General features: G+C 39.8%; 1 protein-coding gene across 2 annotated transcripts in view; it reads left to right on the top strand.

The window, feature by feature from the left end:
- The first annotated feature begins 11,497 nt into the window (after window positions 1-11,497).
- SUCLG2 (succinate-CoA ligase GDP-forming subunit beta) overlaps window positions 11,498-27,002 on the top strand; it is a 112,743-nt gene continuing 97,238 nt past the window's right edge. Inside the window, exon 1 of one of the 2 annotated variants that reach the window (XM_021550959.2) lies at window positions 11,498-11,608. In XM_021550959.2, the coding sequence (XP_021406634.2) occupies window positions 11,525-11,608 (84 nt within the window). In that variant the 5' untranslated portion in view covers window positions 11,498-11,524. Of the gene's footprint in view, window positions 11,609-26,068; window positions 26,907-27,002 lie in introns of those variants that run through there. The other variant, XM_077786163.1, reaches the window with a different exon arrangement.

The raw sequence follows: 27,002 nt of genomic DNA, 5'->3' as shown, positions 1-27,002 counted from the left end.
GTTTAGGCAGTTCAGTTTCCTCTGGTGGTGCATTCAGGTTTTGTTACAAGCTTTTTCACACTGTGCTGCATTTCTTTGTTAGGCTCCTCAGAAAGGTTAGAGTTTTTATAAACTTCCATGATCACCGAACCACTTGCTGGTGTCCAACCAATTGTAATGAAAGTGAAACCTGCCTCCATGACAAAAGATTTTATTGAAATAGGAAAACACAGCAAGCAATCAACAGAATCCACAGAAATAGTACCCTATGACCCCAAACTAGGTAGCATAGTAAGCTTCTTAAAGATCAATACTTCATTTGGCAAAAAAATCAATTTCCCTGCCTCTGCAATCCATAAAATTCATCAGGAAAAAATTACCCCTCACATATTAGCAGCCCTTTCACCTTACTGGTTTGGAAATTAATTACAAGAGACAATTTCAAACCCTGTAACAGGCTGAGGCAACAAGGTATTTTGCAACCTGTGAATTAAAACATGGATTAGCTGTGATGAGAACACCTATAGCTTTCCTGATTTTCTCATTCTTCCTTTGGTAGGGGCAAACAATGCTTTTTCAGCTACAGCCTTCAACAGTCTCAAACAGTAATCAGGTTTCATTCCTGGAAAATGCTCACCTGTTTGCAGATAACTGTGCAGGACACACAGAACACCATAAAACAAAGTTTTTTCTATCAGCATCCAAGTAATTTCTCTAATGGCAGTGTCATCTTGCCTTTATTCTTCATTGTGGGAATTGCAGCCCTGCTGGAAAGAGTTAAAGAACTTTACTGCATGGTTCATGTGGAATTCACAGATTCCTATCAGCCACCATGGTGGATGTGGAGGTTCCACATTTGACTTTTTCAGCAAACACTTCATCTGGGAACTTTCCTGTACACTCCAGAGGGCTTGCTGATAGGAATGTTTCTAAATATAATGGCTTGCTACTAAATATGTTTTTAAAAACAATGTACAGAAGATTATTGATCTAGTCAAGATTTTTCTTCATATTTAATAAATCTAATTTTTTTAGAATCTTTCCCTAGATAATAACCTGTGTTGCTCAGCAGACACAACAGAGGCTGTCTTTTCATTACATCACTGTTTTGCTGCTAATCTAACCTCTATTCCTTCCCCCAAGTAAATTTAGCTTTCTTTTTTTAAAGACTGTTAGACATTTCTTTCCTGAATTTAGATTCACTGTATTTTTTAGAGAATTCAAAGTCTTTGTAAAGATACAGTGACATCTTATCAAAGAGGTCCAGACTCTGAGAGGTTGTTTTCACCGTATCCCACAGCTCAGATCTTTACACTTTTTGTGTTCACAGTCCTGTATCGTCTCTGACAGAAGTTCAATAAAATTGTCTTTCTACCCTCAATATAAGGGTTCTCAGTGCTGTTGGAATTGAGTGTTATAGACCTACAGTCTATCTCTGCTGAGAAACCTGAACTCCCCTGTCTGCCTCATTATACAGCAGGCCACTGGCAAGAGGTAGCAGTAGCTCTCCTGTAAACTGATGCATCACTTCAATTGTTTTCAGCTTATAAATTTATGTCTTAATTCCTGAAAGATTTGTTTTTACACAGTCAGGTGGATAGATATCAAAAAAGGTGGAGCATTATTGTTACTATTGCTAAGCCTGGTGTTGCTTCTCTTTGCTATAAATCTTTTTAAAGTTGGTTATTCCACTACTTTCTCTCTTTATTCCATGTTATTATTTAAAGTTTTCCCTGTTTTAGACGCTTATTTTTACTTTTCAAGTCACAGTTATCCCACAGTGTTAAAATGCAATGCTCTGGCTTCCCACAGCATTGAGCAGAAGATGCAGACTGTTTTAAGGCTTCACTTGGTTCCTTCATTCTGAGCCACACACAAGTTCCACTATGTACAGCAGAAATGCAGACAATCTGAAAATGAAAAGGGCAGACTGATGTTTACATACACAGCCTGCTGATGCAGCAGCAGCACACAAAGCTCCTGTGTCACTGCAGACAGAGAAACCAAGATGTTTGATCCTACCCAGCCAAAACCACCCCATCCTGCTTCCTTCCAGGATACCTTCCAGTATATTTCAATAATGTTCTGATGAGTGGGAAATTTGTGGCTGGATGCAATGACTGAACTCAGTGACCTAGGGCACAATTTACAATTCTAACACACTATTTTTCAATCCTTAATTTCACCTTTCTTTTTAGATGCAAATGTTATTTTAATCCTCTGTTATCCTTCCTCCACCAATTGGTGTATTTACCACTTACCACATGTTTTTTTCTTTTTGGTTTAATATTTGAACAGAGAAAGGGAATGAGAAATAGTGAATGACTGGGAGAAGATCATAATCTGAGAGGTGCTTGAGCATCAGGACTCATGCTCTGCAGTGGCACTGTCAGACTCACACCATGATCTTGTTTCCTGTTCCTCAGCCACCTACAGTGGGACTATTTTAGGGAGTTTGCTGCAGCTTTATTATCCTCACTTTTTATTTTTGGGGATGCTGTGTAAGGGGTGTATTTTAAATAAACTTATTATGAACTTATTCCCGGTGAAATCCATGTGAATATGAAGCTCAAGTTCTGTAGTTAACATAAGAACAATTACAAGGCCATGTGCAGATGAGGAAATGCCTTTCAGCACACTGGTTCCAGTACTCTGAAATGAAACTACAACCCATCAAAACCCAGCTAGATCAACACATTATAAAATTAAAAAAAAAAAAAACAAAACAAAAAAAAAACCCCAATCAAACAAAAAAAAACCCAACAAAAAAACCAGTGGTTTGGGAGGTAATCTGCACAGGTAAGAAAATGAATATACAATGTCATTGCAAAAGCACTTAAAATTGTGCTTTACCTTTGATAAGGTGATTTCTTTTGTCTTTAAATGTTTTCACTTGAACACTAATAACCATTTAGCCTTAAGGATAACTCCTAAAGAGGTATAAACCTTACACAATGTTCTTTTTTAAACTTAATTGCAAAACCATTACTGGTTGTTTTGCATTAAATAGACCACTTCAAAAACTTATCTAGCCTTTTGTGTATCCTGGGGAAGACAGAACAGAATCACACTCAAATGCTGCATATCCATGAGAGATACAGGGAGGAATGTCTGGAAGTCTAGAAGGAATGACCTTTGAAACCAGCCTCTCCCTCTAACCTTTTTCATTTTGCACTTCACTTCCCTCCTTATTTGTGAGGATGGTGTGTTGAGACTACTCCACTGCTGTTCCCAAATTCCTGCATTTGAAGCGTGTTCCCCAAAAATAATTAATAATTTGTCCATCCTCTCACACACCAACACGTCTTGTACTCCACGTTCCAAAAATTCTGGCTCTTGCTTGCTCTAATTTCTTCAGAGACCTGTTTCATCTAAATTTTCTTTGGTTCACACATATATAGAAGGCAACTGGATGTGAAGACAATGAATCTATCTTTTCTCCTCATACTTGAAAGGTCAGGTATGTTCTGCAACAGAGATACAAAAAAAAACCCAAAAATTATGTCTTGGTGACTACTCCACACTCTGCAGTGGTTTTCCACTAAATCTAAACAATAAAAAAATATAGTAAAGCAGGTTCTGCATTATTTATATTAAGCAGTGAAAATGCTCCTCATAGCATTAAATGATAGCCTTGCATGCAATTCACAGACATTATCTGAAAGCGTATATACCTGCTATATATATAAACCTAATGCAGACAGCCATAATAGTCTGTATGAATAGGGAACACTGTGCTTACTGAACCACAGTCATGAAACTAAAAATGAAATTATAGTTCCTCCATCATGATACCTAAGTCAGTATATAATATTCTGAAAGAACAAGCACACAGTAATACCTGGGTTAATTCTGGTACCATACACTATTGCTCAATGCTATCAAAAATAGCATCTCCAGATTCTTTATTGAAACATATTACATTACTTAAATTGTTATAACAAAGACAAAAGTGTTCAATTTCAGACTTTTCTAGCACCTCAGTTTTTATGAAATTGCAGATTTTTTTCTATATTAGACGTATAATTTTTATTTGCTGATTAAATTTCAATAAAAGAGTTGTTCAGTCCTGATTTTTTAAAAAACATGTTTGGGAGTGCAAGTTCTAAGCCCTGACAGGAGCATTTTCCTTTGTTTCCACTCACATCCTGGATTGGAAGATGAAGATTTAAGTGTTTATCCAACTATTTCATCATAAACCACTGAATAAATAATGTTCAGCATAAATAATGCCTCCATATAATGCTAACTCTGCATGCTTCAATATAGGTGAATTTAATATGAGCTGTTGTAAAATTGCAATGGTATCTCAGCCACCACTCAATTTTAGCTTTTTTTTTTTAAACTGTGATTGTAAATGGACAATTTGCGTGAGCTATTTGGTTCATTCTCTGTTACTCATAGGTGGATTATCCAAAGTATGCACTAAACAGAAACAGACAAAGAAATGCTCATGTGATTGCAGAGACCAGACTTACTTCTTCCACTCCCACTCACAAAGGGTGTTCTAGGGCAACAGAGGAAATTGTGATAGTACGTAGGGTAATATTTTAGAAAACAAGAATACTTATCAAACTAGCTAGCTGAATTGCAGTTTGAATGCACAACTCCTTACACGTTGGTGGGATGATTTGAGGTCAGCACTTGTCAGAAGGAAGAGATGTGCTCCTGTTCTCTTGGCACAAAAAGCATATGTTGCCAGCATGGGAAACAGCTTTCCTGGCCTAAAGCCCACGCTGGAGTCCCACAAGATAAAAGGCTGGAAATGTCCCTTCTCTCCCACTCCTTTACACGTGCAGAACCAGACTCCAGATCAGATTTTGTGCTAAGCTAAATTCTGTTTATATTCATCCTAACACTTTGAAACTAATAAATGCAGAACTGTGTTTTGACTGACTTCCATCTCAGTCCACAGCTACTTTCAGCAAGCTAAAGCACAGCACGCTGGCATGGCTGGCTCCATGGACACTGACATTAATCGGCCCACCGAGCCTGCAAGTGCCCAGCTGCAGGCACTGGCATATAATCACCATACAGATGATTATATGTTTAGCACCATCTAATTAAGCCCTATTTTCCTGGCCTTAGAGACAGCTACATGGTAGCTCCCCTATTCCAGCTTCACCTCATTAATTAGAGACCTTTTCTTTCAAACAAGACAGGTGCTGTAGCCAGTACCACAACTATTTTGGGACAAGTAATGTCACATATATAAGAACTTCACCCAGCTTCTTAACGTTTTTTCATGTAAACATGAAAAAATGAATAGCTGCTAGTTTTCTCCCTTATTATTCAACAGAGGATGTGTATATAATAATAAATAAGGAAATTGCTATGACGTTTGCCATTTACATCACAGCTTGCTCACTGCTTTCTCCTGCAATATACAATATATTTTCACCTTCTTTTTATCTTCTGTATATACTAAAAGTATAAACTACTTACAAGTGTCATTTTAATGCACTACAGCTTTAAGTACCCTTTCTTTCTACCTTTTCAAAAATGCATTTTGCTCACATTGTATTTATATGCAATATCTTAACAGTAAAAATATCGCATGGCCCCCCAAAATATCGCATGGCCCCCCATAATATCGCATGGGCCCCCATAATATCGCATGGGCCAGCTTCATATAGCATGGCCCCCCATAATATCGCATGGCCCCCCATAATATCGCATGGCCCCCCATAATATCGCATGGGCCAGCTTCATATAGCATGGCCCCCCATAATATCGCATGGGCCCCCATAATATCGCATGGGCCGGCTTCATATAGCATGGCCCCCCATAATATCGCATGGGCCCCCATAATATCGCATGGCCCCCCATATTATGGCATGGCCCCCCATAATATCGCATGGGCCCCCATAATATCGCATGGGCCGGCTTCATATAGCATGGCCCCCCATAATATCGCATGGGCCCCCATAATATCGCATGGGCCGGCTTCATATAGCATGGCCCCCCATAATATCGCATGGGCCCCCATAATATCGCATGGGCCGGCTTCATATAGCATGGGCCCCCATAATATCGCATGGCCCCCCATAATATCGCATGGGCCCCCATAATATCACATGGGCCCCCATAATATCGCATGGGCCCCCATAATATCGCATGGGCCCCCATAATATCGCATGGGCCCCCATAATATCGAATGGGCCGGCTTTATATAGCATGGCCCCCCATAATATCGCATGGGCCCCCATAATATCGCATGGCCCCCCATAATATCGAATGGGCCGGCTTTATATAGCATGGCCCCCATATTATGGCATGGCCCCCCATATTATGGCATGGCCCCCCATATTATGGCATGGCCCCCCATAATATCGTATGGGCCCCCATAATATCGCATGGGCCCCCATAATATCGAATGGGACCCCATAATATCACGCGCTACAGCTTTAAGTATCCTTTCTTTCTACCTTTTCAAAAATGCATTTTGCTCACATTGTATTTATACGCAATATCTTAACAGTAAAAACAAGAAAAAAAGCTTTAAAACTCAACACAGCTGTGACAACAGTGCCACATGAATTTGCTGCCTCACTGAACCACAGAAGCAACCCCATGTGTCTGCATCAGACCACAAGTGAGCAGCAACTTCATCTTGGTACAATAGTGCTGACTGCCTCAATTAAAGCATTGGATTCTTTATTTAGATATCTCCTGCAGCCCAACCAGCACAGCAGATGAGCACTTTTGACAGTTGCTACTCATATCCCAACACTTTTTCCCAGCTTATGGGGAGGTGTATAGCGAGTGGAACATGATTTTCATCCAGATATATATCTCCTATATATATTCCACTTCTTTTTCTAGAACAGTGAAAACAAGAAGCTTCCCTGAACATTCACTTTGTCTGAGAAAATACTGTAGCGGTAGCGCAGGTGGATTAGTCAATAACGGTGCAATGCTTAGAGAAATTTACATTAAAATGGCATTAAAATCCCATAGCAACGCTCAGAATTTAGCCCCTCCCCATCGCAGTGCTGCAAGTTATCACCTGGGTCACTGCTACGTGCAGGTTTCAGGTACCTTTTTTGTTGACTCGCTCAGCTGCGAACAGCAGAAGGACGCGCTGCGCCCCGGTCCTCACGCAGCCCCGGCCCCGCGGCCACGGCCGGCTCGGGGCCCGAGCTCAGTGCCCAGCCCCGGGAAAGGCTCCCGGACCCCGCTGCTCGCCCCTGCGTCCTCCGCCCACACAAACCGGCGGCGCCCGGGCCTGTCCCGGGAAAACCCTTGATTGCTCTAAGTAACCCCTCGGGAGCCTTGGCTTCGGCAAAGCAACCCCTACCCCGAGGGCGCAAGCAGTATTTCCTCTCCTCCGCCTCCTCCTCCCCAGCTGCTGCTGCACCCAAACTAAGAGCAGCAGCCTTTTGTAATAACAACTCTCTAATCCGCTTAGAACATGGAAATTCAAAATACAAATCAGTTTGTGCAATACATCTTTATTTTAATTTTATTTTTTTAATCTTTGCAGTCATCTTGGAGTAATCATCATGTAAACAGTAGGATGGGATTACATTATGTCATATGCAAATAGTTCTAGAACACCTCAACGATTATTACAAGGCATTATAAATAACTTCTCTTAACAATATATATTTGCCATTTTCAGTACGTTAAAGAGCTGCCACTTATCTAGGATTAACTAGGAAGTAGTTTAAAGTGTAACCTCTGAGAAACACATCTCCAAATGTGGAAGTCTTTCTAAGGTTCCCTAGCTCCATAACACCTATGTCACAGGTTAAGCAGAGGACTACTTGGGTCAAACTATTTTCTTTGTAACAGAGTTTTACTTGATCATTGCACAAAGCCCTATTATTTTCACTCAACCTTGGTATTTAGCAGAACTTCAAATAAAGTTTCAGTTCCATTCTTCAAGTTTTTATTCACCTGTATGAAACTGGTTTCTATCATTAAGGGTAAGTCAGATCAGAGATGGGCACAGTAAGTGTTCTACCTTAACAACAGTTCACAGTAGTTCTAGCTCATAGACTCCCCAGTAAAGCATAGTCAAAATACTCTTAACACCTTTGCTACTGCATATCCCCCCTCCTTGCTCATATAACTATATATATTTATATTTATTGTACCATATGTATGGTACTTCTAGAAAATGGAGATTATTTATATAAGCAGCCTCAGGCACATTCTTAAAACATTAATATCGGCAAGGCACCTCCCACTCCCTTGAGGATCAGTTTGTGGACTGTTTTTTGACACAAAACCAACAAAAGCTTGCTAATACCGGATCGAATTATTTCAAAAAACCCCTAGAAATTACCAAATTACCAACTCAAGAGCAGTTCTGGTTTATCCAAATCTCTGTAAACCATATCTTAAAAACAAACAAACAAAAAAAACCAAAAAAACAACACAAAAAAAACACCAACAACACTCCAGCTAGTGTTGAGTTTACTTCAGACTGTAGACCTGGTACACCTGTGCCCACAGCAGCCCCTAAGTCACTCCTGATGGATGGAACAATTTTCACAGAGCTGGCTGCTGGGACTCACTTTCATGAAACCTCTGCTCAGATGTGAACTCATGTCAGATTTTAAGTCCACGTGATGGACATAAAGCTACCAGGGCTCAGCTCTTCTGCTCCATCCCCCAAGAGGACCTGAGTTTGGTGTGTCAGGTTTGGCACTAACTCATAGTTTTCACAGAATTGTTTAGGTTGGAACAGACCACTGAGATTCAAGTCCAACCTGTGATCAATCACCACCTTGTCAAACAGACCAGAGCACCAAGTGCCACATCCAGTCCTTTGTTAAAAACCTCCAGGGATGGTGATTCCACCACTAACCTGAGCAGCTGATTCTAATGCCTGACAACCCTTTCTGAGAAAAAAATTCCTCCTAACGTTCAGCCTGACATTGATACATTTTACCAGTGGATGAAGAACAGAGGTATTTTTTGGAGTTCAGATTACAGGTTTATTAGCTTGGTATTTCCTAATAAAAACCAAAAGACCTTTTAATTAGGAAAAAAGAAGTTGGATCAGCCTCCAGCAGTTCAAGGCTGGGACCTTACACTTCCCAGCCTCTCCACTCATTGCTGCCTGCATGTTCCCTGCACGCTCCTTCTCCACAGAGCTCTGGTCACTGCACTGGACCCCAGTCCCAAACCTGGCTGTGCTGGGCACACTCATCTCCAACACACTGTCTTGGTTTGAAAAGACAGGAGTCTGTGAAGGAAGGCAAGAGCCTCCTGTGAAATGGAAAAGATAAATCCCCTCCCTCCGAATTACTATAATTTTAAAATTAAAAGGCTCTCAGGTAAAGATATGGAAATGAGAATAACAGTTCTTTACTAGGGAAAAGAAAAAACTAAAAAAAAAAATGTAATTAGTATAAACGAAACTACTGATAGAGTCAGAAACCTGACACCCTGAGGAGTCAGGGTGCTGGGAATAGTCCAGTTAAATGGTGGCTGCTCCTCCTGGAGTGCCAGATGAAATGCTGCTGAAATGGTGGTCTATAGAAGGGTGTAGTTTTTTCTGAAGGTCTGGTGATAGAGTAGATGGGCCTGATCTTCTTCTGGGGATTTAGTGAGGAAGAAGATGCTCCTCTGGGAACCTAGTGAAGGGGCTACTCTGATGTCCCAAAAAATGCTGATTTTATGCAGGTAGAGATGCTTGGCTCCTCCCTCTGGGTGGAGCATCTCACAATGGGATGATGTAACTTTACCACTCATGCAGGGAGTCATTCAATGGCTCACTAACAGAAGATATCTCCCCGAGGAACACATTGTTCTTGGAAGAGATAAGAAAAATGTCCAACCAATAACAGGTGGCAAATAGAATACATGCTTATCTTACAAGACAGGACACACACTTTCATGGGACCATGAATGGGTCAGGCTGGAAGGGACCACAGTGGCTCCTCTGCTCCAACCTCCCTGCCCAAGCAGTCATCCCAGAGCACCGGGCACAGGATTGTGTGCTGACAGTGCTGGAGCATCCCCAGCAAGGCTGAGGCAGACTCCACAGCCTGTCTGGGCAATCTGTTCAGTCAGTGCACAGCGAGGAAATTCGCAGAACTTCCTGGGCATCAGTTCCCATCCACTGCCTCTTTGTCCTGTCGCTGCGCACCACCGAGCAGAGCCCAGTGAAACCTTTACACAGTTACACATGTGAAAAATACATATTTTATGATTGGTTTTTCGCAAATCTTACAATGAATATTATATGTGTCATGTTAGAAAGTTATGCTGTATTAATTCTCTTAAGTAGTGTGTTAAATATAGTTTTAGGTTAAAACATAATGTTAAAATAGAGACTATGTATGTGAAGGGAGTTTTTTTTTTAGGAATGAGATGCTCACTTCGAGGAACACTTAAATATTCCAGAGAAAAGGAATTTATGGTTTTCTTATCAGAAGAAGCTAATTTCTTCAGGCCTCGCTCAGATTCGAAGACACCTTGGGGATTAAAGGAAACAGTTGACATACAACAGACACAGTTCTTGTTTTAAATAGAATGTATGCGTAACCATGAAGGATATATGAATATACAACAGGTTATGGCTTTTAGGTTATTCCTTTGTTCACAGGGCATGCTTTTCTTGACTTAAGTGTCTGAGAGCATCCGGACGTCCGAGAGCATCCGGACCTCCGTAATCCTTTGCTTTTTATTGTCTTGTAATTAATTACCCTAACTCTAAATTTTATCACTCTAATTATATTACTATTTTTATAACCATGTTATTATTATTAAACCTTTAAAATTTTTAAAACCAAGCGATTGGCGTTTTTCACATACACATTATATATGTGAAAGTTTCCTCTCGGTGCTCTCTTCTCGAGGCTCAACAAGGCACGAGTCCCTCGGCCTTTCCTGTCAGGGAGATGTTATGCATAGTAAATATAATTCACGCCATCCCTTGTATGAAATATGTAATATTAGATACTTGTTAGATTATGCCCGTTGTATTAGTCCCCCCACCCCTTGCAGGTGAGACTGGGTGTATACTGGAGACTGATTTACAAGTAAAAAAGATGTAGCTCGGACAGGAGATGGGCCATGTCTGGGCTCCAGGTGCTGATCGTCCGAGATGGATTTCATGGAAATCCTCAGAATGGAAATCCATGTGAATGCAGCCTTCCCGTAAACTCTCATCAAGAATTCAACTACTCCGGACATTGAATTCTTTCTCCTCATCACCATAAAATCTTATTAACCTATGGATTCTGAATAGAAGAAAAGACTGATTGCTGAAATCTTGGCCTCAGGCGGAATTTTCCCTATAAAAACCGCTGGTGCCAGGATGGAGGTGTGTGGGCATAGGGGAAGACCTCTGCTGAGGCTGACTCCTTGTTGCACACCCAGGACCGATCCCGGGCTCGGCTCTGTCCTTTCCGTGCGGCTGGCTAGACAGAATTTCACCGCTAATAAAGTTATTTTTATTTTTAATCTGGCTGAATAAATTCTCCTTTACGCAGAGAGAGGGGCGTGCGCAGCTCGCCTCACGGCGCCCGGCCCCTCTCCGCCCCCGCCGGGGCTTCCGCCGGGGCAGGGCGGGGACAGCGCGAAGATGGCGGCGCCCTGGGCCGGGCGGGCGGGGGCCGTGCTGCGGGACCTGGCCCTGCGATCCGCCCGCCCGCGGGCCGGATTCCCGGTGAGTGAGCGAGCGAGCCCCGCCGTCCCTGCTGCCGGCAGCTTCCCCTGCGCCCGGCCGAGCCCCGCGGCCGGCGCGGCTCCGCTCGCAGCCTCCCCGCGCCCGGCAGCGGGCGGGACCTGCCCGCTGGCTGCGCTGCTCGGCTGGAGATGCGCCCGAGCGCGGCCCCGGCGCCTGCCCGCCTCAGGGCTCCGAGCGCCTGGCTCCCCGCTCAGCTGCCAGAACTCGGAGTTGTTTCAGCAGCAGAGCTGGGTGAGGCTGTGCGCGGAGTGGCAGCGGTTGTCTGAGCACGTTGCGGGTGGCAGCAGCGCCTTGGTTTGCTCAGTGCGGCTGGCTGAGGTCACGCTGGGGTGAAGATGCCTGGCTGGGGAAATCGATCCCAGCTCAGGATTCCCGGTGGTCCTGAAGCTCACCAGAGCGGTGGGAAAGAGTAGAGGAGCCTCCTGGAAGGGCTCAGGGGCTCTCTTGATGTGTAGCAGCAGTTCATTATTCAGCTCCACAGCAGCCCTGTCCAGGTAAAATGAGATACGCACATTCTACACAGCCCTCGTGCTTTTGGCAACCAACCTTTTCATCATGAGCAGCTGCATGAGAACCTTTGGTCCACACTTCTGAGCATCAATGTTTTCCCCGAAGCCAAAGCCGCTGGAGCAAACAAAGCGCGTTTGTGTCCAGGTGTGTCCGCAGGTGCAGCTGCTGGGAATGCTCCTGGTGCAGGTCCAGGTGCTGCTGGTGCTTAACTTGCCTTGCACAACTGCGACTCTGTGGTTTAGCTTTTAACCTCAAGGAGGTTGTAAATCCGAAATCTTTTGTGCCCAACTTTCCTATTTGAATGCTGGCTACAGTATTTGAGAACTCCATGCAATTGATTTGTTGATTTAGCATTCGTCCATTGCACATAAAGAGGGAGATTGGTTATGTGTGGATATACACACATAATGATATCTGTATACATACATTTATCTGTATATATACAGATTTAATCTCTTTAGTGTGGATGGGCAATGCTGTCAGTCACAACAATGTTTGGGGAATATGCAGTGTATGGTCCAAGATGTGTTCCTGCCATCAAGGCAGGAGTCCGAACCCGCAATAAGGAATTTGGAGGTAACATCCCTGTTCTTGTAGGGCTTGGAAAGGCTGGAGTATGCAGCAAAGAGTCATCTTGGTGTGAACTTAGGAGGTGTTCTTATTGAGGTGGTTTTTTTGGTTTCAAGCCCTCTCTAGTGCTGCAGTGATATATAGTTGGAAATTAGGAGCTCATGGCTGTCATCTCTCAAAGCATGGAGGCACTCTGTAAATTACCCACTGAAATAACTGGGTGTCAGCTCAGATACTCAAGAGTATTCTTAGGATATCAAGGTGGCCATCTTTTTTTTTTTATTATTATTTTTGAACTAGAGCTGTTGAGCTTGCATTATAAATCACATTTTGTTATGTTGTTTCTGAACTTTGACAGATGCTGAGAGCATCTTCCAAGATCTGTGTTTTCCAAGCAGTCTATTTTCAAGAGCCACATCAATACTGTATAACAACAAGTTCTTAATTTCAAAGCAAACTACTTTCCTATATAAAGGTCTTCAGTTTGGCAATGTTGCATAATAGAATTCCTATCTAAACAGTTTCCTAATCTTCCACTGTCTCAGACTTTAAGCTACAAATGATTTGATCAGCCAGAGTCTGGATTTCTGTGCTACAAAATAGGATAAGTGATCTGAGAGTAAGAGCCCTTCCATTGAAGGTTTTTCTCATTTGTACGTTTCATTTTCTTGTTCAGATGAGAAGTTACACTGTTATTTTATTTAGCACAAAACACCAAAACCTGTCCTCAAAGCCCATCACAACATTTCTTTCACAGATGAGGGTCTTCCATATGGTGTGAATGTGATCAAGAAATAGCAGTCTCCAACTTTGTTGTTTTGGTAACCCTGTGTGAGATTTAGAATCTTTCCTCATAGCCCTTATGACTTATTGTTGGAGTGGTGTTTCTACACTTTGTTGCAAAATTTCTTATTATTTCAAAACTGTAGCAGTGAAATTTGGATATATTCTATCACTGTAGGAGTGGAGTAAATGGTAGTTGATCCTATCATATGAAATTATTTTATCACTCTGCTTTCCCTTTACTTTTTTATAACTGTTAAACACTTTTTACTCCTTTTGCTGTTTATATTCTTGGTAGATTCAATTCTTTGTGCTGCTGGAGTTTTAAATCTGACCAAACATTTTAAGAAGATAAAAGATAGGTTTGAGTTGTGTGCAGTGCTTGTGGACAGGGGCATTCAGGCCTGCTCTTGCTGGAGCAATATTTGTAAAGAGCTGTGACAAACGCTCCTGGGACCACTCGGCAGCAGAATTCAATCTTGTTGGCTGGCAACAAATAGGCTCCATTGAAGGCTGTTTATTTGAATGGGAGTTGGATTGGGCCCTTTGGGAGAATGCTGTGTTTTCAAAATAGCTTCAGATGCAGTGAAATTCAGCCATGAATATAAATGAGGAACAATTAAATCAGAATCATAAAAAAAAAGAGTGCTTAAGGTAACTCTCCAGTATTCTAATAGGGTGAGCAAGTTGGTTGGTGCATTATGAGCCCTGTCCCAGCCTTCAAAATGGGCCTCAGTCCTGCCAGAACACATCCAGATTCCACATGCATTGAAAATATTAAAAAAAAAAAAAAAAAAAAAAGGAAGGAGGGGAAGATGAAATTAAGCAAGATTTCTGTTATAAAATTTGATGGATCCTATAGATGTTACAAGTAGGGAACTGCAAGGTTGCTCACTGCAGATGCGTTCAGTTCCTAGACTTGTATATCTGTAAAACCTCATTAATGTTGAACATAGAAAGTTCTGCCTTTTCTAGGAAATTATCAGCTGTGGTTGCTGATCTTTCATGTGACACAAAATGTTACTGAAAAAAAAAAAATTCAATTTGTGGCTTTAGAAGCTACTTTAATGTTGAATTCTTTTTTTCTTAGTTTTCTTTGTTGTTCTTGAAATTTTCTTTGGACTGCTTCCCTATTTGGCTTTTCCTGGTTGGCAGTTTTGCTATATTTTCAAGGTTTTACATTTAGAGGCAGGAAATACATGAGCCTACAGACTTTCCCAAACAGCTTTTTCTACAGGCACCTCATCCAAATGACAGGAAAGCCCTCTTCAAACTCTAGACAAAACTGAAATGCCAAAGTGGAGCAGATGTTTGGCCCACTCCTTCCCGGCAGTTCCATTAAACACATGGTTATTGCATCCTATTTTGAGATGAAAGAAGGAAATGAAAACATAAATATAACCTCAGACTGTGATGATTTTTTTTTTTTTACATCTTTTTTCCCCAGTTAGTTTTATACTAGTGGAACTTCTACCCTGGGAGCAATCTGGCTCTGACACAGATACTCACAGCTCTCTCTTGAAGTAGAAAAGCTGCATTTTGGTGCATTGATTTACCTTCCTTTTTACTTCATGGAGGCATAATCAGGAGATAGGGCTAATTAGGTAAGAAAAGAGAGCCTTCATGAATATGACATGAGATGGAGAATTAGCCACACCTGTGGTCTTAAACCTGGCTCTGAATAAATCCTTCTTCTTGATCCTCCAGCTAAACTCCCAACCAGTTTACCCAGGGACTCCTTACATTCCTTGGGTATGTTTAGGATTGGTTGAAGTTTTTTAATATAAAAACAAGAGGGTTTTTTCATTGATCTGCCTCCTGAGGAACTAGATAAAGTGTCAATAGACAAACTGTGTTTTCTTTACAGTTATCTGAGTGATTGTTTCCTCCTGTTTTTCTCTGGAAATGTCAGTGTATGTGGTAGTTTTCCTTTTTTTTTTTTTTTAAGTCACCTTTCATTTGGTCTATCTGGCTGATGACTGCCAGCAGGGATTTTATCTGAAATGTGTGAAGCTGCTGAGATTCTTTTGGGAATACAGAGAAATGAGATGAAGGTTTAGACACAGTTGGGGTATAGTTGTTTCTTAGAAGTAGTTAATTTCTCTGCTATTTTATCCTTTCTCTTGTTTGCAAGGTTCTTTTTCACAAAAATGGGCAGTGTCCCCATTTCATGTATAGAGATAAGGTTGTCTCCCTCCTTGTTTTGGGGACTCACTCTTTCCAAAGTGATTTAGCCTCAACTGATAATTTTTATTGTTGGCCACACGTGTAGTGTAGTATTGCCTTGGGCAGTCCAATTTTTTGGTGCATATTTGTGACTGTGACTATTATCTACAGCTTTGAGCACGTACTCTGAGATTTTCTCCAGAAAATTTCCTCTTCTAATACTCTAAAAGCAGTTTCTAACTATATGTGACTCAGCTTCTTTCTTTCATAGCACTTCAATAAAACACAGGACAGAGAAGTCCTATTACCTGTCCAACTGCATATGACAGTAGCTTTGGAACTGTTTATTAACCATTGATCCATTATTAGTAGCTGATTATTGATTTTATTTTAACTAGATAACAGCAGGAGTGGATATGAAACAAATAGGAGTTCAGATTGACTATTGTGAAAAATTCCTTATTAGTGGAGTTTTGCTGCGGTGCTAAATTCTTTGTTGTATGAGTGAGACTTAAAACAGATTCTGAACTGGCAAGCTGAAGCCATCCTTTAATGTGGTGATGAAAATTAAAACCCTAGATTGGTCTTGTAGTTTGTTTGTGATATTATGCTGATGGTGATGTTTTTGTATAATTAGTGGCTAAATGTTAACTGTGAAGGAATTTAAAGACTTGCTGTTTTTCCACTTACTTGTTGGAACATCTTTTTTAATTCTTCAGTCAACAATTTATACTGATACCACAAATATATTCAATAAATGCAAGTTTTGTTTTGTTTAAAAGGTGCTGCTTTGAGGAGATTTACTCATTAGCTTTTTTCTTCCTGTCTTCTCTCTGGTCTCTTTCTAATTGATCATGGATTTCCCTAAACTGTAAGAGTCTGTATCCCATAATTGAATTAAGTTTTATTTTGATTCTGTGATGATCTGAGCATTCAGAAGCTTTGAGTCCAAAATTATAAAGCTCTAAGCACTCACAACTCCATTGGGCTTGAATGTGGGTTGGGGTATTTAATTCAAAGACTGTTTCATTTAAGAAAAGACTTTTAAACGTATTTTGTGATACATTATTATTCATTTGTGTTTACTTACCTTGCACTGGGTAGTACTTGGTGACAGATCAATTTTTGCCTACCCTGTTTGTCTTTATTTTGTGTATTGTAGAATCACGGTCTGGGTTGGGTTGGAGTCTAAGAAACAGCCTCAATTTGTGTCAGGAGAATCACTCCTACTGTAGATTACCTTTGATACCTTAACTCTTGTCCACCTAAATTCTTCATGAGATGCAAAAGTTTTGTAAGAATTGTCAGGAGGAGTGAAAAATCAAGCGAGCGTTTTGATCATGTTTGGTAGGTTTGCCTGCTTGTCTAAGACCTTTGACTGAAAAATATGAAACTGCAAATTAAAAACCAGACACAGATTATTATTGGAACACTTCCTCATCTTTTGATATCTTTCTCTGAAGGATCTGTGGACAAAAGGAGAGTTTAATTTGACATCTGCTAATTTCATGTCAGCCAAGAAAGCAGTTACTGTCTTGTGTAAAAAAAAAAAAAAAAAAAAAAGAGTTGTTCATACAGAGTATTGGTATAAAAATGTCAGGGAAATTCCGAAATTCCAATTATTGGAGGAGTTCTATTGCCAATTGTACATAACACTGATGGGTATAGGTAAAACATAGAGCTATTCATGATAATTAAAGATGAAAGGCTTATTGAAAGGAACCATATCCTTTTTATTGTCAAGATAGTACTTGCTAAGGTTTGAAGATGGCATAAAAATGTATTTTCCCTTAAATTTTCTATCGTCTTCAGTTCTGTCACTCCAAACACATTGGAAACAGTGAATCTCTTTAATTGAATTCTTTCATGCAGAGTTTCAGCGTAGATTTGTTTTTCAGTTAAATGGCTCAGATTAAAATAGTCTAAAGTAACACCATAAATTTTGGAAGTAGAGGAGCAGATATTTAGAGCTTGCTTTAAACATGATGTGAGATGATTGAACGTGAGTCCAAGAGCATCTGGAGTGCTGGAGCTCCACCTAGGGAGGGTTGATGACCCAGCTGAGAACCCGTGGGTCAGGATTTGTGGGCACCCCAACAATACTGACAGGGCTGTTGTGCATTTCTGCTGCAGGCACCTGCACCAGCAAGGACCAGATGAAGCTGCAGAGCCCTGAGGAAGCCTCAGTCAGCAGCCCCTGTCCTCATGGAGGACTTCATTCCCCCCAGGTCCTGCTGGAGTGACAGCACAGCTGGGAACACATCTCAAGAGATCCAGGAGGTTTCTGGAGAGCTCTGATAACTTCCAAAGGCAGAGGTGTGAGGAGCTGGCAACAGGAGACCCTGCTGGACCTGACATGTGGGAACCAGAACTGGTCAGGGCCCTGGCAGCTCCCTCTGGGGAGAAGCTGAGGGAAGAACAGTGGCTGTTGTTTATTTCTAATGCTTTTTCTGGGTATTGCAGCATGGGCTGCAATAAGACACAAGAAGCAAGGCTGGACACAATCCCAATTTCCTTTACCAGTGGAGTAATACCATCATCCTTTGGGCTTGGAAGTGCTGTTTCACTGGATTAAAATTTACCATTCTCTTCCTTCATACAGTCAGAAATGTAGAAATCAGTCAAAGACTTTGAGGATGATGAGAGATGATGCTTCTTGTAGTGTCCTAAGCTTGCTTTGAGATTTGAGAATGTCAACAGAGTGAATTTATATAATTAGGTATAAACAATGGAGAAATATTAATAAAGAAATTACCTGCAAAGGAAGGAAAAATATTCTTAATGTTTGGCTTCCTATTAAAGGTTGACTGCCACTGATTATTCTGGGCAGTTTCTGGTTTCTCCCCAGCTGTGCCCAAGTAGCTGAAGCCTCTCTGCCTCTTGTCTGTTAGAGCTTGCTTCATGTCAGTCTAAGTCAAATGGACTAATTAAAACCAAAACTTATTAACAATAAAGGGTTTCAATTCAGACTGAAACAAAAAATGAGTACCAGTCTTTTCTTACTGCTTTCAGGAAAGAAGTTGGTATAGACCACTCTGGACTGGTTCAATAAACCAGATATGACTTAGGCATGCAGTGAAACTGTTTCTGTAGATACTTTTCTGTATTTCTTTATTTTACTACCATGGGCATTTGCATTTTTGTTGCTTGGGAGTGTTATGTTACTTAGTGCTCAAAGTCGTATTCTGTGATGACATAGTTGGGTAGCGTGGAAATTATCATGATTTGACTTCAATATTAAAGAACTGGAACAAAAAAAACTGTGATTATTTTTCATATTTCCTTCTCTGTGATGAAAAATGGAGCTCAAACTGTCTAAATTGGCATTTATCGGTGTTTTTCTTAAAATATCAGTGACTTCTAACACTTGAAAAAGCATTCTTCCAGGGTATGGTAGGTGTGAAACACTTCTTTGATAGATATGATTACTTGAGATATGAATGCAGAAACGTTTCTGTTAATCTTTGAGTTATGCTTTGAGTTTTGTAACAGTTTAGGAAGCTGAATTTGCATTCAGGAAATAAAAATTTGACAGTGGCTACTTTGTCTGATGTTTGGTAGTACAATAGTTTTAGAATTATTTTTTCCTGGCTATGTTTACTATTTACAACATTTCATCATAGTTGCATAAAAATATAATTTTAATCTTAAAAAAATAGGAAATTAAACACTTTTTAATGATCAGAACAAAAATATAAAATTTCCCCTCAAGATACTTAAAATATGTGGAGAAGATGGCTTATTTCTCTTTTTGAATGTGTTGTGCATATCACCAGCAATCTTCTTTCATTTGCCAAGGCAGGGAATGTGTTACAGTATTTTCTGCAACTGATTATGCAGTTGTGTATGGTAGTGAGTTTATTTTCATCGGATACTTCAAAGCCTTACTTTTTAGGTCAGGAAAGTATGCTTCTCTTAAAGCTTTGAAGTACAAAATAAGCAAAATGAACATAATTTGACTAAAATTAATTACTAATGCAAAGCAGAACTTCTGATGGTGAGAACATTGACAAAAGCAGAAACTGAATCTGGGATTTCAGGTTCTTCTCTTGCCCAAGCAAAGGGTCTGAAAATCAATTCCAGAGGTGTAAAGCTTCTCTAGGCATGCTTGCTCTTCAGGCACATGTAGATATACAATAAGTAATTTTTAATACTGTTTTATTAGGCTGAAATTTGGTTTAAAAATGCAGGGAAAAATATTTTGCCAACAATTTCTGCAGTAAGGACAGAGGACATCATTTGGCTCTTTGAGTGCACTGGGAGCTTGGTATTTAGGCAGCCAGCTTTGTTTTGTGGCATCCTCTTTGTGATGTGACCTTCTGCATGTTGTTTGACCCAGACAGTTTTCATATAATCCCACAGAATAAGGAACCTGCACTGTTTCAGGGTTTTTGGAAGCTGCTGTTTAGCACTGTTTAGGTGAAGGTTCATGGGTTGAGGTGTGCTCAGGCAGCCTGTCCACACTAACCAAAATACATCCCAGAACTTCTCAGTGTCACGAAGGCGCTGTCATTTAATTTGCAGAAATTTTATTTTGCTGATTGCATGTAAGTCGAGTCCTGAATACTCCCTTGGATGGGCAGCAGGCTGCAGTTGTCAGGGATTTGGTGATGTTCTGCTTTATTTGGAGGTCAGTCTGTAGCAGCCTGACTGAAACAGCTGCTGAACAGTGTGGGAAGTGGAGAAGAGAGGTCAGAGTCTTGCTATTCAAGAAAACAGTCTTCCCACCCTCTCCTCTTTTACTTTTGAGGACTGTAGTCCTCACAAACCCAGAAGGATCATCCAGGTGGTGGCTGCTAGGATCTCTGCCTTGTAGAGCATGAGGATGTGGGCTTAGATTCTGGTTTTGTGAGATAAGGAGAATAAGAATGACAGAAGGAGCTCAAGTGTGACCCCGTGCATGTTCCTGGTAGTTTACAATGGAGCTTAGTGGGTAGCAGAGTGTATTTACAGAATAGCTGTCAAAATCCCTGAGTGTAAGCAAGCTGTAAATAAGTCTATAAAGTGTAATCGTTACTGGAGACTTTAAATCTGCAATGAGTGAAGGACTGGCTTCAAGTTCATTCTTGTGTCTGCTGCCTTGCATGAGAAGTAAACAGATGGATAAATTAGAAAGCTGAGTTTGTACATATATAGGTACATTGGAAGATATAAAGGCACATTGAAGAGAATTGTGAAGTTTCATTTGTGTTTCCTGGAACTAATGACCTGACTGAGCCCTGCAGTGGAAGAACATCACACCACACTCATCGTGTCCAGGAGAGGGCAGAGAGAAGGCTGGGATCAATCAGTTTGCAATCAGGCTGATTCTGGAAGGAAAAGGAGGAGAACAAGGTCAAGTCAAAAGAACATAGTAGGGCAGGCATTCAGAAAATGTTGAGATAAAAGGGTTTCTTGCAGTAGACAGCGAGCAGGAAGGTTCAGGAGAAGTGGTAAGGGAGTCATGTTTAATGAAGAATGCAGTCAGGATTTTCAGTCCCACTTCCACCCTGAGTACATTTATTATCCTTACCATTTAATCTGTAATACTGTGAAATACACAAGAAATAACCGAGAGGTTTCTAAAATTTGTGGGTTTTATGTGCATATTGCTATGGTTTTGTTTAAAGGGAAAGGTTCATTAATAGATACTGTTCTGTTTTTTTAATCCAATCTATATGGTTTTGTAATCTAAATTTCAGAATTGTGAAAGAGATGGGTGCTGTCTTCTGAAATCCTCTTCTGTTTCTGTGACATTTGGTAAAGCACAGCAAAATTGTGCTGTTTGCTGTTAGAGCTAGTGTGGAAAAATTTACATGTGCTTTAAGGAAAGAGATAAATTAAGCAAAGAAAGCATCCCCAGCATCCAGCCACTTCAGAACTGATGGACACACTCCTGATGTTCTTCTTTCCCAGCTGAAGGATTCCACCATTGAGAAAGGAAAGAAAGCACTGAGTCAAAAATAAAGAGGGATGTTGAAGTATCATTATATGTTTCCTAATAAATATCGATTAATATGTCATTGCAGTTTAATATATCTTTTAGTGGAAGGAAACATTGTTTTAAAAGTGGAAGAGGTAAATCATCATTAATATTTTGTATATTATTAATGAATTGATTTTGAGGTAGTGGATGGTGAATGAAATGTTTAAACCCCCCCGAAATGGTAGCATTTTAATGTGAAAAAACTTTACTAGAGCCACATATTTTTAGATTCAATTACCTTGGAAAGTTGGCAGTGCAGCTAGTGAGCAAGTTTTGGGAAGGTTCTCCCACTTCAGTGAGCAAATCGGGGGAGAGTGAGGGAGTTTGATTCATGACTTGACTTTGGGGTCAAATCCAGTAGGCTTATTTCTTTAGTTAAATCATTCACTTTCCCAGGTTAATTTTAACATTCTGGGTAGGCTGTTCAGGTTGAGGCTGAAACTGTTCTTTTTATAATTGGTTTCTGCAGGATCTTGCTACTTTGAACTGTGTTGTATTACAAAAAAATGTCAGACCTTCCTACTCTGCCTAAAAGTGTTCCCTGCTGCAGTCCCTTGTGTCTAACTTTGTATTTTCTTCTTAAAAAGCAGAAATGTGGCTTATATGGCCATTTCATGTAGAGTATATTTTATATGTGTTTATTTGATAGGAATTTCTGTTCATTTTTGTGGTACTATTGAAATAAAACTCCTTTGGTAAAACTGAAATTTGAAGGAGAACTTAATATTGTTTCTCATTTAAATTGTGTATGAATAAATGATTACAAATTGACAGATACGGCTTGTAGTGATTCCTTTCTTGAGTGAAAAACCAATTTTTATTTCCTTCTTAATTTAGGAACTTAAAATTATTAAGAGAGAAAAAGAGAAACTAGATGCAGCTCCAACACAAGCAAAATGAACTATGAATTGAAAATTTAATCACTGCTTTTGTTTCCAGGGCTGTGTTGCATTGCACTAAATGCAGATGAACCAGCTTTTACTTAGGATTTATTAGTAACAGAGATACTGCGGGTGGTTGTGTGGAAAATCAAAGTTCTCCAGTGTCCCTGCTGGGGGACCTACATACCTACTGCTACTGCTGCCTTGTTGGGACTCCCTAAAACCAGACAAAATTAAGAAAATAAAAAGCTATCGTATTTATTAGGACCTTTTCCCAGGTGTAGTCATGCCTTAGGATTTTAGCTTTTATGTTTATCATGTATTTGTAATCCTGCAGTTCTTTAGTGTATGACTCTAAATTCTGTATAGAGTGTTAGATAATGTTCTCCCATTTTGGTCAGACAAAGCAATTCCTCTGCAGGTCTGGGAATCAAGGACACCTCACTGTCTCAGGCCCTGACAGATGGAAACAAAAGTCAGCTAGGGGGGAAGCAAACTTGGGGTAAATTACTTCATTACCTAAAGCTGTAATTGGAGGATTAACCCACAATATGCAAATGGACCAAAGTTATAGAAGTGTGAAAACCCATGACCCATCATCCATTTTTGGGTGTGATCCCTGGAGAGGCTGCATCTACCTGAAATACACTTGAAGGCCCTTCAATAAATATAAGAGCTTTTTATTCTCTTAATTTTGTCTGGTTTTAGGTAGTCCCAACAAGGCATCAATAGCAGTAGGTGTTTAGGTCCATGCACTTCTGAGAGGGTTCACCCAGAGGATTCACTTGCTACTAGGCTTTTAAAATTATTCCATTAAACAGTATACAATATTTTCTGCTTTAATTTGTTTTGAAATAATTCAGCCATACTTTATAATGCCTTATGGAACCCATCAATATTGCCTGTGTATCTGTCTAATGAGAGCTCAGTAAATTAGCATATTCATTAAACTAACAAATTATTGTTCTGTTAGTAATTGGTGACTGCCTGTTTTTCAACAGATGAGTGATGTCAGCAGGCATCAATTAGTTTAGTGTGCTTTGTTACCTACAGGTAGGTAATCTGTGGTTGATAATCTTTGCTTTATTAGGTTGTGTTAGAATAATCAGTGCTGACTGGTGGTGGGAGATAAGTAGTTTCTCCTAACTAAAAAAGATGAGATCCCTAAACATACCTTCTTTAGCTTTTCAGTTAAAATAGATTCCATCTCTAAAATTGACATGTTACTAATTTAACAAAGCTCTTCTCTTTGTTTCTTTCATATTTGTAACCATCTTTTTTTTCCTGCTGTGATGCATTCTGATTCCTCTCTCTGGTTTGCAGCAGCTCATCTTACAAAAAATCTTGCAGTGTGTGACAAGAGAAATTGGCTTGTCCTTAATTATGGGAAAGTATTCAGGGCAAGATTTAACTAAGCACTTGTTTTGATTGCATCAACTAGAGCTAGATGGTGGCACAAACACCTAATAGAGTAATAAAAAACAATCCTGTGATGGTTTCAAACTAGATTTCTGAAGTTCTTCTGGAGTGTTGCTGTTCTGGACAGTGATTTGCAATGGATGTGAGTAATTGCTTTGGAAGGAGAAATGCTGTTGAGCAGGTAGTTTCATGCTGTAGTCCCCAGGCTTAGTTTGCAGCAGTGCAGTCACATTTTCAGGAACGAGAGCTTGTGAGGAGAGGTGATGGCCTGTTTCACTCCTCTGAAGTTGTTAAACTTGGAATACTTAAAATTTATGCTTTCCAAGCTCTTGACCACCCTCTCAACTGTGTGAGTCCAATTTTTTATACAATTTAACAATAGCAATCCTAATAATTATAGTAACTGTGAGCTCCTTTTATAAACAAGCTCCCATTTCTTTTTTTCTGTATTTTGTGAGTATATGAAGAGAACCATTTAGTTATTTAACACAGGCATCTTGTTTCAAAGAGTCATAGATGTTAGGAATAGTAGCAATTATCCACCAGAACAGGCAGTCCATATTTACTAAATAAAAAGGTAGGGCCATACTTCATGTGTTTTTTATTTTATTTGAAGTTAGGTTTCATAAACCTGTGTTGCATGGACAGATCTCACTTGTTCTCAAAAGTGAGTATATGGTTTACTGGTATAAAACAATAAATTACCCTGCAGATTATTGATCAAAATGCCTTAGCCTTTAGAAAACTGGGAAATGTGATAGGTATTTTTTTTTTCTGTGTATTTTACTGCTCAAGGTATTTTGTGAGCTGTATTTTCAGGAATAAATATGGAACTCAAAGACCTGTAGCTGTTAACTTGAGTTTGTGTGTTGGTTTGAAGTCAGTTAAAACTAATTCCCAATTGTAGGAATAAGTAATGGAATGTTAAAAGGTCTTCAGGTGTACCTGTAGATTTTAAAACCAAATGTTCTTGTTTAAGGTCTGGTCTGCTTATGGTGCCTTGATACAGACTAAAAATAAGCAATTCCTGAACACTGTGAACAAAAACATGGAAACTGTTTATTTTAAGGAAATATTCAAGACTTCTTCCTAAACTAGCTCACAGAATCAATTTTATCCCTCATAAATATGTCACAGAGGTCTAGATTGAGGCTTTGGTCATAATGCTCAGTGTTGGATGAAGCTGCTGGACTCTGCTGGTACCAAAGGGACCTGGCTGCCATATGGCATCCCAGCTAAAGCAGGCAGTTTGGGATGGGGATGGAACACAGTTTCCTCTGTGGCTTTTAAACAGCATGACCTGGATGCTGGCTTCTGCCTTGGAAGATGAAAATTGCTGGTTGGTGGCAGCCAACAGGACATTAGTTGGGAAGGACATTTTCTGTCCGTAATGTGCAGCGTTGGCCATCTCTGGAGAGGAGGGGATGTGTGGTGTGGCTCCTGGGGCAGCTTAAAGCCCATCAGCCTTACCTCTTTCCAGTTTATGTTCTACTTGAAAGACTTGCTTTCCTACAGAGCTATTTTTTGCATTTTATTACTATATTTGTAATAAACTTCTGTTTAGTGTGGTACCATTCTGCTAAATTTTTGTTTCTTCTCGGGTTAACTTACTCATTTCGTGGGCACTGCCAGAGAACTGAAAGAAGTGCATTAGTTTGTTTTCAGTTGCCTATGTGGTATATTTTAAATACATGACCTAATAAAATGTGTCTATTCCTGCAGTGGTTTATATGAGGGTATTCAGTTTAGTTTATTTCTGATGGTTTCTTTTTGAGAGAAACTTCTACATCTTTGTCAATTACAGAGACTGTATGTCAATAAATATAATAAAGGTTTATGCCTCACATTGATGAATGGTCTGCTCTTTCATTACTGTCATCTTTGTGTATCTGCTTTCCTTCCGATGTGCTTGGAATTGTATTACAGGGCAGAGTGCACAAATTGAATAAACTGGAATGCTGTAGAATGTGTTGGCTAAGCAAATAGATTTTTTTTGTGACAGACATTTATTTTTGATCATATACACTAAATTTTGGATACAGAATACATCTAATTTCCTCAAAAACACCATGGTCTTTCTTCCCCATTGACTTATTTCCAATATAGCCACTACAATAATGTCCAAGTTTATAAAACCTGATACTTTATATATTTGACATATCATTTGCATTTATGCAGAGCAAATTTGTGTTGCTAGAGCTGTTTTATACTGGCACAGGATCAATGAGCAGTTACAGCTGCTTGGCTTCAGTGGAGCAGCAGGGGGAAGAAAAAATTGGGCATTTATTTGACCGACTTTATTGCCAGGTGCTTTTAAAAGTCCATCTTTGTTTTGTGATAATAATATTGGCTTGCATTAATACTGTAAATGAAAAGGGAATGTTGGATGTTAAAGTGTGTCTTCCTTTTAGCAGTCATGCAATAAAATGCATTAAGCTATGCTAATGAAAACAGTAGAGCTTCTCAAATTACATAGGTGTGTCAAGGGATGTTCAATTATCCTAGAAATTTGCTTAGTGGTGGTTTTGTTTTCTTTAACACTGGATTCTCTTCCCCAAGCTAAAATCATTTGGCATTTTGCAAAAGTAGAGTCTTACCAAGAGAAAATAAGTATTTATACTTGGGGCATTTTTAAGCTAAATGGTCTGCACATGAATCCTGGACTTGAAAAGTGAAATATTTGGTTGTGGATGGTTAGCCAAGGTAGTTCCATGTGGAATTAATGGCACTAAATTTTTTAAAATTTTATTTTTTTAAGTCCGAGAGGCCTTAGTTGTAATAGAGGCTGTAATTTGAATCTTCAGTTGTTTGTCAGATTTAACCTTTCAATTATTTCTTTTGACAGCTTTTTCATATACTTCTTAAAGAACAGACTTAAGTGATTCTTTCTATTCTATTTATTCTATTTGCCAAAGTCAGCCTTGGATGTTTTACCAGGGAGGCCAGAGAATGAGAAAACCTTATCCTGAACATAAAAGTTCAGGTAAGAAATAATCAGTGACATAATCTGATGAAGTTTGGGGTTACTGATGCTGCTCCTGTTTGGTGCTTATATAGAACATTTCTTTTTGAGCAGAAT

Source organism: Lonchura striata, chromosome 12 (genome assembly GCF_046129695.1).
Source record: "Lonchura striata isolate bLonStr1 chromosome 12, bLonStr1.mat, whole genome shotgun sequence".
NCBI classification, from domain to species: Eukaryota; Metazoa; Chordata; class Aves; order Passeriformes; family Estrildidae; genus Lonchura; species Lonchura striata.
Note: the sequence above shows the minus strand (reverse complement) of the source record. Positions and strands in the feature narration are given on the sequence as shown.